Consider the following 12876-nt stretch of genomic DNA (forward strand, 5'->3'; position numbering starts at 1 on the left):
CTTGGGAAGGGAGATAATTTGACGCAAAAAAATATGTGGGAGTTGACAAATGAAAATGGAATGAATCATTTCCAGGTCTTAATGAATCTGTTTATATTAGTAGACTGAGGCTGATGAAAACTAATTAAGAACTTCATTATGAATGAGACTGACGCTGCAACAGGTCCTGTCACCAATCCGTATATCTCCATTGATTTCGATGCATCATCAACTGCCTCCATCAACTCTGTGGACAGTTATGGGAGAAAAATTGATGATCAGCATCTTAAACCAAGTGTAAATGAATATTCAATTATAGAAATTGTTGATTATTATTATATTTTTTTTTAAAGTTTTGCAAATGAAATCGATTTTGTATGATAATCATATATATGTAAAAGCAGCTGATAATTCTAATGTAATCTCTTTTGCCAGTTTTAGGATTCGGCGCTGGAGATATTTTTTTTTGTTTTCACCACACAAAATATTTCCAGAGCCGAATCCCGAAAGGGATTAATACTAATTTAGATATCATGAGTATTATTAGCTGCTTTTACAGAAGATGCAGATTTATAAATTTTGAAAACTAGCTTCCGAGACTACCTAGCTGCAAAACGTAGCTCTAACTATTTTTCTGTATTTTCTTAACGTTAGATCGCAAAATAAAAAAAAAAGATCAAGAGCTACGATTTTGCAGCTACCTCTTTCATTGCTGGAGTAAGATAGGTTAAAGAAATATTGTTTTTGTGAGGAAAAATATCTAACTTAAAAAAGTTAAGTACGAGTCCATGCAAGTGCATGAAGGAGGGGAATGTTTTCATGAGCTTGCAGGCATAATATCTTGTTGTGTACCTGTATTTCAGAACAAGGTGTCCACATCAAACAGCCAAGCAGACACTTCTTATGACAGTCACAGGTACACAGTTATAGAATAATTAATATGAGAACACAAGTATTGTAAGTGTTGTAGAATGAAGAGATATATATTTTATGGTTTGAACTGCCTGTTTTATATGCACAAGCGTGGAGCATTTTGAAATGATTTTGGCATAGTCCTTTTTCTTTTTTCTATGGTCCTTGCATTTTGTTGAAAGGGGGTACAGTGTCTCTTCTGATAATTCATTTTTATTGAAATGCAATAATAACGATTATGTCCAATCTTTACTAATTCCTTGATCTAAACAACATATATACATGTATATAGTTCAATCCAAAATCTATCCAGTGAGTTTCTTGCATCAAGTGATACAGTGAAACCTGTCTAAATCATTCTTAAAAGTGTCTTGTGTGAACAGGTTTTTAGATTTTTTTCAGGTTTTGGTTTAGACAGGTTTCACATTATATCAGTGTTCTCCATTAGAGATTAACAGATAGCATCCCTAGGTAGTCCCTTATTTTCAATATAGTATCTTGCATCTAAAATTATTGCATCACATTTGTATTGTACCCTATGGGAAGTTCTTTATAATATCACATATATAAATATAACATAAGGGCAATGTGATGCTGTTTGGTCTTGGGGAGTCACTATATATATACACACAGTGACTCCCCAAGACCACACAGCATCACATTGCCCTGATGTTATATTTATATATGTGATATTATAAAGAACTTCCCATAGGGTACAATACAAATGTGATGCAATAATTTTAGATGCAAGATATTTGCCACATGTTTTATCATAAAATGACCACAGTTATATAAATATAAAAAAAATACAAATTAACTTGTAAAGAATCCCGAAAATGTTTATTTTTGTAAGAGGATTTGTTCTTTGCCGGAAAATTATGTGATGTCATATATATACATGTAAGTGGAGTGAGACAGAGTACTCAAGGAAAAATGTGTTTGTAATGCACTCAAAGAGAAAAAGAAGAAATGGTAGAATGTATCAGACTTACAACAACCAAAATTTAATGAAACTTGAACAGAATCCTCATTGTATATTCCCATTGTGCACCTTCTATTTAAGATTTTGATTATAAGTCAATTTGGAGGTCAGAAGGTGCATGTTTCATAATGAGGGATTGTGCTGTACCAATTTAGTGAACATTACTCACAGTTACCTAGTTTTGTTACATCTTTTAGTAATGATAAATAGCTATCGATAAACTATTATAGATGTTTTAAAATGTCAATTTCCTTCATTCTTGTAGACAAAGAACAAACCAGATTCCTAAGAACTTTCAACAAGACTTTTTGGATTCCATCGAAGCAGACCCAACATACATGTCAAATTTTCTTAACTCTGATATAACTGAGGAACAAAGATCCGAAAAGTTTGGCTATTCCAATAAAATACCAGGATGGGCATGGAAGATTATTGTTTACGTGCTTGGTGTGACATACTCTCCTAACGATAAACAATCAATGCTGTCGCGTATTATCCAAGTTGTAACAACCATCATTGGGCTTACATTTTGTGTTACAGGCATTACACATCAGATTTATGATATAAAGAGTAAAATGACCAATACCTCAGTTATGATGGGCATTACAAATGTTTTAATTGGATTCATTTGGATATGTTTAGGCTTGTACTCACAAAAACTAGCCGCAAGGCTGTTTAGCAATCGTAACTTTGTTGAATGTGTTCGTCTACATTCTAGAACATTCTTGAAGATCAGTGTTGCTGGGATATTTATATTCTTTTCAATTGGTGTGATGGGAATCAATACCTATGTTTCTTACAGGAACTTTGGTCCTAAACATTGTGACAAACTGAAATTGAATCGCTACGTCTGTCATGTTTTGTTTTCTTCACATGTTGCATTCACCTTTATCTCATTGTCTTGGAATGTTTTGGTTGGCTGCACCTTATTAGCTGTTTGTAGAACTCACACCATTGGTAAGCATAGATTTTACCTACATGAATATATATATATGTTAATTAAAAATGAAGTCCATTTTCAAAAAGAATGTTTTTTTTTCAAATTTGTGCAGAATTACAAGAAACTCAAAAAATGTTAACTTCAAAAGGAATATTTCTCTACCAATACTGGACAGAATGATTTAAAATTTGATAAATTGCTTTGATAAAATACAGTTTTGCTGTTAACAATTAAGTTTTGTCAGAATTAGACATCCTGTGGAGGTCCTCAGGTTTATCCCTGGCCATTTTACACCAAAGACTTTAAAATTGCAGGTAGTCATTGCTTCTCCATTGAGCATGTGGCATAATAGGATATAGAGTGATGACTGATTGGCCAAGGGTAAGAATAATGTGGCTGAGTGGCATGACATTTTGTACATGTATGTTATAGGTGAAGACAGTTATAAGTTTCTTCTGATTGCTAGTGTAATAAAAATCCTGTTAGTCTGTCAGATTTTCCAAGCATAGTCTGCTTGATTGGCTCAGCCTGTCAGATTTTCCAAAGCAGGGTCTGTTTGATTGGCTCAGCCTGTCAGTGTAGTACAAAGCAAGGTCTGTTAGATTGGCTCAGCCTGTCAGACTTTCCAAAGCAGGGTCTCTGATTAGCTCAGCCTGTCAGACTTTCCAAAGCAGGGTATGTTTGATTAGCTTTGTCTGTCAGACTTTCCAAGACAGAGTCTGTTTTATTGACTCAGCCTGTCAATCTAGTTCAAAGCAGGGTCTATTTGATTGGTTTAGCCTGTCAGACTGACTTTCCAAAACAGGATCTGTTTGTTTGATCAAACATTCTCATCCTGAAATGCAAAAAATGTCTGACACAGGGTGAACTATCAATTAATTAATCAATATTTTTTAATTATACTTTCAGTGGTGAGACGATTTATTAGTACCTTAGATAAAGATGCCAGAGCATTAGAACATATAAACCAGGAAAACTCAAAAAAATTCCATAGAGCACTGTCTACAATGAGTATGAACTTCATCAGCCATAATGTTGGCACAGGTGAGAACAATTGTCTTAAATGAACTCGTTAGGACTGTTTATTTGTTTGGTTTAGACAGTTGTTCTATATACTTGTGTTATAAAAACTGAGAAAAACTGGAAATTAAAGGGACTTCAAACAGACAGGTTTTTCGTTTATTAAGCTTCTGGTTTTGGTGTAAAGTATAATTGTGACATATTGAGAAGAATGAGCATTGTTATGCCTACACTACAGAGTTGCTGGGGTTATATTTTTCCCCTTCGTCTGAATATAGCTGAAATATTGCTGCTTGGACGTTAAACCCCAACAAACAAACAAACAATATATTTTTACCCTGATAAAATAAAATCTGACATTTAGATTTTAGTACTTTGTTTGTATACAGGATATTTCACTATTGGGTAAATACATTGCCTGCTGAGATCAGGCAAGAGTGGATTCTTAGATCATGAACAAATATCCTCCGTAGACATATGTCGTGAAAGTACAAGTTTCTATTCCTGGGTATCAATTTTCACTAGTTCGTGGATTCATCAATTTGTGGTTTTGATGATCCTGTTATACAGTTTATAATAAATAATCCTTTTTGTTGGGAATCATATTTCGTTTACTTTACCCACGAAATCCATGAAAATTGGTACCTCATGAACAATAGTACTTTCACAGTAACTGTGACCCATTCCTGATTCACTACCAATACTTTTCCCACTTTTTAACTTTTAGGCACTCTATATAAGATGTGAAATATTTCACAAGGCATCAACACTGCTCATGAAAAATCCAATAAGCTGTTTATATATACTGTACTGATTTGCATGAGGAATTGGGGTTTAGCACTGAGTATGATTAAGGTGTAAAAACTAATCATCTTTAGTTGTTTACATGTATATGCAAGTGACCTTCAAAGGGAGAGAATTATCATGGTCACATAAGAAATATGGTCTATCGATACAGGTTTATTTTACGTAGAATGTACTACATATTGATATTTTAATCACAGTTTTTTAAGACAGGTGGTTGCTACACAGTTTGTTTGTTCCCTCTTGGATTAGATGACTGATCCTAAACAAGAAATGATATAATATAAATGGTGAATACAGTACATGTATGGAGTACATGTATGTGTATTGTAATTGGTAAGAGCTAATGCATGACAAGGGAACAGAAGTGCATTCTCCTTTCAGGTTCTGAATGGTTTATATGGGATGATAATAGCAGTATGCATGGATATGACGTACTTGAGAACCAATCAACCAAACCATCTCAACGAACTGTCAGTATACAGGAGGGACCAGGCATTACGGATTCACAGGTATTTTTATCTATGTGCAAAATTCTTCAATTTATGTAAATTGAGTTTCACATAGAATCCACCTTATGTCACACACATGTACATTACAGAGTTACAAGTATATGGAATTTTCATACCAATTTATGCTTCAAGGTATCAATTCTATTTTGCTGCTTTTCACACTTGTATAAATTACACCCTGTCTGAATGTCCATTCCATAAATTAAGGACTCGTATGTTGTATTTGTTTTTGCTCACAAAATTAGAAAATATCAATTGCAAGCAAAAAATTGCATTGTTTATATCCAACTACATTGTATTAAGAACAAGAATCTGCATGTAGGTAGAAAAGATAGTTCCTCCATCAGTAGTGAGTGGTATAAATCATTTCTCAAATGGAAATGATAAAATAAGGATTTTCCATAGATGGTCTCCTTCCTTTCATACAAAAACCTCTTGGACTTCATTACATTAGAACCAAACTTTATTCTATACCTCTCACTCTACTACACTCCCCCTACAAAACAAGTCTTGACACTCCTGTTTCTGACCCACGTCATCATTATACAGACTTGTTGCCATCATTTTGGATATTGGTTTCCACAGACTCTTTAAACCAGTTTGTGTGAAAAGTCAAGATGAAGAAAAATGATCATTTCTTCCACTACCGTTTGTCAACAAAGGTATAGATGCAACTAATTTGGCTAACATCCTCCATCACAAAAACGTTACCAACAAAATTCCCCCATATTTCAAAGACAAATGCATACCAATTATTTCATATTCCTATACTTCACCCATCGCATACAAAATTTTCAATTATAAATGGCTGTTGCAGAACCTCGAGATTGAGGACTTCAAGGCTAAACCACCTGACTGTTCTTGCAAAACCTCTCCATTCAAATATGGTCCTTCTGGTCACGTCGTTACGGGAGATTTAACCATTATCGAAAACGAATCTCTGCGTAATATCCTTTCTAAATGTCTCAAGTACTGTGAATCACGCTCCATAAATTGGAATTATAACTTTAAAGTTCTTATGGATGCCGTCGAGGACTATGCAAGAAAATGGATAAAATGAGAACAAGAAGACATTGATTCTCTGTCAGAGTGGTTAAAGGCCGTGAGGTCTTTAATTTTGAAACGAATGAAGGTTTTAAGTAGGTCAATGAGTGCCAAGGCTACATCAGTTTTCAAAGACCCCGATGTAGCAAAAACATTGTCTACTATACATGACAAGTATGTTGTCGTACCAGCAGACAAAGCCCAAAACAACATTGTTTTTGTCTGCAAAACGTTTTATATCCAATGTTTATTATCAGAGGTAGACGTAGAAAATAATAGCAGTGATAGGACCTACACTGCTACAACTCTCTCCAAAGAAGAGATTGTGAAAAACCATAAATCTGTGCTATCGTCTTTTGGTCTCTCTACCAAGGATGATGATTGTGATTTACCGTCTATGTACTGGATTCCTAAACTTCACAAGAATCCATACAAACAACGTTTCATAGCTGGATCTGCAAAATGTACCACCAAACCTCTTTCAAAACTTTTAACTTCTATACTTACAACTGTCAAAGAGGGTCTACAGTCCTACCACAACACTTGTTACTCCCGTAGTTGTATTAATTCAATGTGGATCCTGAAAAATTCGAAAGATCTTTTGGAGACAGTCAGTTCAAGACTATTATCTGAATATAATAGCATTAAAACCTATGATTTTTCAACGCTGTATACTTCTATTCCCCATACTCAGTTAAAATCCCGACTTAAAAATATTATACAGCATTGTTTTTCCAAAAAAGATGATACACCTAGATACAAATACTGTATATAGTTCTTGGTAGAGATTCCTCATACTTTGTAAGAAATAATTCCAAATCATCTTCCAAATATACAGAGGAAGATGTTTACAAAATGCTGGAATTTTTAATCGACAACATATTTGTCCAGTGTGGTGGACATGTTTTTCAACAAACGGTCGGCATTCCAATGGGAAAAAATTGTGCTCCTTTACTTGCTGACCTATTCCTTCACTCTTATGAGGCTGACTTTATAGCTGATCTAATCAGAAATAAAGAATATCGTTTGGCTAGATCCTTCAATCTCAGTTTCCGCTATATAGATGACGTATTATCTTTAAACAATCCTAATTTCGGGGATTTGATACATTCCATCTACCCAAAAGGACTTGAGATAAAGGATACTACAGACACTGTGAAGTCAGTCTCATATCTTGACCTACACTTAGAAATCGATGGTGAAGGAAAACTATTGACCAAACTTTACGACAAACGTGATGACTTTTCATTCAGAATTGTTAACTTTCTTTTCATCTGTGGCAACATCCCTTCGGCTCCTGTGTATGGAGTGTTCATATCACAACTCATACGTTATGCCAGAGCTTGCCGAAACTACGCAGACTTTTTGTATCGCGCTAGAACTCTAACAAATAGGCTTCTGGAACAGGGTTATGTTGCTACAAGATTGAAGTCATCACTACAGAAGTTTTATGGTCGTCATCGTGAACTCGTGGATTGTTATGGTGTATCCATCAGCACCATGAGAACTGATGTATTCAACAGGTCATAGTTTTCCTTTCCTCGTTTGTCTACCTTGGGCTTGACTTTTTATGAGCAACTCGGCGGGTGTTTCTAGAAAAGCAGAGAACGCTTACCCTACCGGTGCACCTGGTCCATGCTCCCAGTTTTTAGTGGAGTCCGAGTTGCTCGTTTACTTTTGTTACTTTGTATGTATGATTTTAGTTACTTTATGTTCTTTGTTGTGAATGTCTGTTTTCCATGTCTGGTCTTTGTCCCTGGATTACATTCTTTTGATTACCAATATAATCTTGGTTCCCTTGATTACTCTTCAACATGGCTGGGTTTTAGCATGCATGTTAAAAATTATATTTTACCATAGAGAGTGGAATATTAGTTTAAACTGGTTTAAGTACAATTGGTTTCTTGCATGAAATATGTAAAACTTGGGAAATGAAGACTGGCAGGAAATGTCTCACAAAAATTTAATTACATGTACCAACTGGTGGCTCAGTCATTCCCTTAAAATAGGGAAATAAAATGAGTTCAAATAGAAATTACACTGTAAGAAATATGAGTTACTTTGCAATTGAATTCAGGCTCAGAATTTGTAATTAATTAATGATATTGTGTATTTATGTAACAGTCAAATGGTGAGGTAGATTTTGACAGTTACAGAGAGAACAAATCCGTAATACTGACCAATGAAGAAATTCTTAGTTCTTACTGGAAAATATCGGTAAGTATAATATACATGGCATAAAAAGTCATTAGCCATTTTTTAAGGTTTTCGATTGCTGGTTTGCTTATTGGAAATAAATTACTTTTGGTTGGTTAATGTTGAATAAACTGTGCAGCAGTTTATGCTGCAGCATAAACCAACCCAAAGTCATTATTATCCAATACTCTAACATACAATTGAAAACAGTTCTTACATTTAAATTAAAAAAACACCAAAAGACAAAAATTAATATCAAGATATTGCTTTTTTAATATTAAATCAACATTCTTTCAACATAGATTGATTGACATCAAATGTCAGTCTATAGCATCATTTGTAATTTACATACTTGTTTCAGTATAATTTGACAGTGTTGCTTGATAACATTGAACTATTTAGATTTTCATAGAAATTAAAATATTACTATGTATTATACTGCATTTAATTGGCTCTTGAAGGGAATGTTAATGATTGTATTAACAACTTGGTTCTGCATATTTATGGCCAAAAAAAGCATCAATATCTGGATTGTATGTTCATTTTCAGGAGCTGAAAAACAGCAACATGGCAGCTTCATTTGCGTATACTTTGTAAATGCGATTGAGAACCAAACCAGTCTCAGAAAATATTTGCTAGTTTTGATGATTAAACACAAATCAAATCATTATAGCTTATCCAAGATAGGGTTGGCCGAAATAGCCTGCAGTATGGCGTCCAGATGTTTACGAAAATTACGTCATCAATATTACCCATAATTCTTGGGTACTCAAAAATTGCAAAATGATAATGAAACAAAATGAAACAAAAAGAATTGATTAAAAAAGAATCGAAACAAAATAAATCGAAAAGTGAATCAAAACGAAATAAAAACAAAATTAAACAATACAAATTGAAACAGAATGAAATGAAATTAAAGGAAATTAAAGAAATCTTTTAAGATGTTTCACAGTTTATAAGAACCATAATGTTTACCTATGCCAGACAATTCGACCCAAAAACTTTCAGATCATGACTACCTATAATTCCTTATGAATGCCGGTGGAGATTTCTGCCCTTAGACATTTTAGACAGTGACAATTAGGATAAAGCTTTAGGACAATTGAAATGGTATATCATTACAAAATTTTCCATATTTGAAGGTTATGAGTATGATATATCAAATCAGAGCTGACAAAAATAATCAAACTGTTTTTAGTTATTATTTCTTTGAGAGCATTAAAACGTTTCACCAGTTCCTCATATTATTTAAAAAAAGGCATGAAAAAGGTTTTTTTTTTTACTTTAGATCTTATATGATGTTATATCAAAGAACATTCCCAGTTCAAGGAATATCCTTCGGACTCTAAAATTATGAAGAATATTTATAAGCTGACTAAAAGAGGTAGACCAAGGGTAAGGGCAATAACTTGAAATCAGTGATATGTTGGTATCATATTCAATTTTCCCAAAACCCAAGCTTTCTTTTGAAACAAAATGAATCAGTCTGAGTTACTTTGATGCTTACATGAGATTGATATGAAATGCTGAATACAAACGTTCCAATCATTTGTAAGAGTTGTATGCCTTAACCTAGGTCTACCTCCCAGTTATTGTCTATTTAATAGAAACCTATGAAAACAATACATCTATTTTTTAGAAACGAATGCGAGTGACATCTAGGTACCTTCAGAGATGGCTAGGAAGCTGGATATTCTTTATATGTTTATGGATCAGTGATTATGTGATCACCTGGTTGTCACATGCTGTGGAAATCTTTGCCATACTGGAGTGCATAGTGCCATTGTTTCTTCTCCTGTTACTAGCATCAGCCTTTGCAGAGGTCAATGGTGAAGGTCAAAGAATGATCAGGGTTAGTTAAATCTTGTATATTTGTAGTGATATATGATACTTTTTCCTTGTCTTTTAAGTACTTCTCTGTCTTAGAATCAGGCAAAATTTGTGTAAGGTGTGCACATGAAGAAAAAAAATTGAGATTTTATTGCATAATCTAAGTGTTTATACCTCATAACCTTCAGAAATAACCATCAGTGTGTTTGTAAAATTTTCCTTTTTAAAATATTGATAGGTCAAATTTAGTTGGAATGATAAAAAGGTGAGAAAATTTTCCTGGACTTTTTCCATATATTAATATCTATATCACTGATACTTCAGGATAAATTTGAATAGCTTTTCAGTTGTTTTCTATGTGCATTGAATATATTTTGGGCAAAAAAGACCAAATCAAGAATTATAATGTGCCACCCTTTGCCTGATTCTTACACAGAATGGTTCTTAAAATATATCTGGTGTTATTTGTTGATGTACGATCCTTTCCATTGAAACTTGTCTCTGAATCTTAATTGCAATGGCATGAATCCTAATATTTGTAGTATTGGTGTAATTATATAATAAATACTGTTGCATCTTAAAGCTGCACACTGTCTAGCACATTTTTGTAAAGTAGCACTCAAGCTAAGAATCATGCAAAATGTGATACATTGTTTGAGAGCCTACATATTTTTATTTTTGATATTATGTTTAAAATGCTTAAGTAAACAGAAAATAACATGTTGATTTTCATAGAACCCGTGTTCATAAGAGATATGAATTACATAGAATGTACTGTATAATTCAAAATTTAGGGAGATTAAATGACATTATAATATGATACTGAAGCATTGAGTTTTCAATGTGAATTATCTCTTAAGAGCAGAAGGATTGGAATTAATAATCATACATTTCATCATATAGACCTACAAGAAACTTAGAAACAAAAATAAAAATGTGTAGACTTTTTTGGGGTGTATCAGATATTACAGAATTTGTTTGATTCTTACAAATTCTTATACTTAATTTGTCAGATTAATTGATATATTGGAACTACTCAGACTTCGTAAAACCTCACATGCAGTAACTGGGGGAATCTGAAACAGTTTATTGTAATGTAGAATAGTAAAAGTGGTTGAATTTTTCACCATTACTTTTTTTCTTTGCTCCCCTATTTGCATCCAAATTCTTGGAGGAGTTATTATTCTTTATTTCTGGTAATAAAAAAATTATAACTTTTAGTAACTGGCCTGTGGCCTCTGGTAAATTGGACTGTTTAAGTTATATGGACTGCTACATTACTGCAAATAGTTCAAGAAGTTCTGGGTCAGAGATTATTTTTAAAAGTGTAGTGCAAAAGGTCAAGTATTGCCAATTGTTTACCTGATGTATGCTTGTAGAATCTTCTTGAGTGGTTTGAATTATTTTTTCTACTCTATATTGTAAAAATTGAGTTTTCAACATGCAAACTTCAGTGAGAATATAAAAATCTGAATTTAACTAGAGATAGTGGAGATATAATTTTGATTAATGATAGGTTGAAGGAGAATCAGTTTCTCCAATGAAATCTGTAAAAAAAAACTTGGGCATTGTATACATGGTATAAGACAGGAAAACTCTCACAGAAATTTAATCACCGCCAAGTGATTAAAATGTTGTATGCATTTTATTTTAAATCACCAGCTTAGAGTGGGAGAAATGTTTGTTAATGTATAATGGTGTATTGCAGTGTATTTGTCCGACCACAGAAAGACTGAAACTTCTACAGTTCCTGACTTTACAACCATTACAGATGCAAGTAAGTATTTTCTTCTGTATTTAATTACCAGTCCATATTAAATTCAGACATGGCCCATATCAAAGTGTTAAGAAAAACCCTCTGAACAAACAATGCCAGTCTTTCCAAAGGTTCAGTTTTTTTTTTTTTCGAGACATTCGGCCCTTTGATGACATACTATTTTGAGGACCAGACCAAGTTTTACCATTTATTTTGACCTGAATCAAGAATGACTAATATCAGAAATTTTCCGGAGTCCCGGTCTGTCGTTCCAGATTTTTTTTACCAGTCATGTCACATTTTTACCAGTGATATCAAACGGTCAGACAAACTTTCGGAAAGACTGAATTCTTTTTCAATCAACATATGCTATATTTTTATATAACAGCTGTCCTTTCCATATTCAGATCTGTACTTTTGAAAAAATCATACATTTATACTAACTAAAATCAACCAAATCAGGCCAAATCAAGAACGATAACTCTTGCAAAATGCTGATATCATGTCAGTCTATATAAATTTTATGAAAATCAAAATTGCAACACCCAAATTAAAAACTATAACTGGTTATGTCTTCTGTACCTGTTTCTGAACAAGAAATAAAAGTGAATTTGGTAGGTTTTGAACATACATGAATCACCTTCTGACTGATTTTTATTAAGACCAATACCTTGTGTTAACCTTTGGAACAGTTAATGTGGTAGACACTGTTGCATGTAAGAATTTTTTTATTTATTATGTAAAAATTCATTTATTTAGTTTTTTTCACAGAAAATATAGTAATGTCCAAAAATCTTACATTTTTATGTAGGAGATTCAAAATGTTACATTGGTATTGTGGGAATCTCCCTCTAATGTGGGAAGGTTAACAGGTATGCACATGGAAATGAGTTACATGTTT

The 12876-nt window shown here is 33.2% G+C and overlaps 1 protein-coding gene across 1 annotated transcript in view; it reads left to right on the forward strand.

The window, feature by feature from the left end:
* LOC148598364 (uncharacterized) overlaps positions 1–12876 on the forward strand; it is a 22271-nt gene continuing 9395 nt past the window's right edge. Inside the window, exons 1-8 of the mRNA XM_088560858.1 lie at positions 1–276; positions 843–895; positions 2139–2830; positions 3723–3857; positions 5022–5149; positions 8318–8410; positions 10029–10241; positions 11928–11996. Of these exons, the coding sequence (XP_088416984.1) occupies positions 139–276; positions 843–895; positions 2139–2830; positions 3723–3857; positions 5022–5149; positions 8318–8410; positions 10029–10241; positions 11928–11996 (1521 nt within the window). The 5' untranslated portion in view covers positions 1–138. The remainder of the gene's footprint in view (positions 277–842; positions 896–2138; positions 2831–3722; positions 3858–5021; positions 5150–8317; positions 8411–10028; positions 10242–11927; positions 11997–12876) is intronic.

The sequence above is a fragment of the Perna viridis genome, chromosome 14, assembly GCF_037379345.1.
Source record: "Perna viridis isolate PV_CMFRI_1.1 ecotype Kerala chromosome 14, ASM3737934v1, whole genome shotgun sequence".
NCBI lineage: Eukaryota > Metazoa > Mollusca > Bivalvia > Mytilida > Mytilidae > Perna > Perna viridis.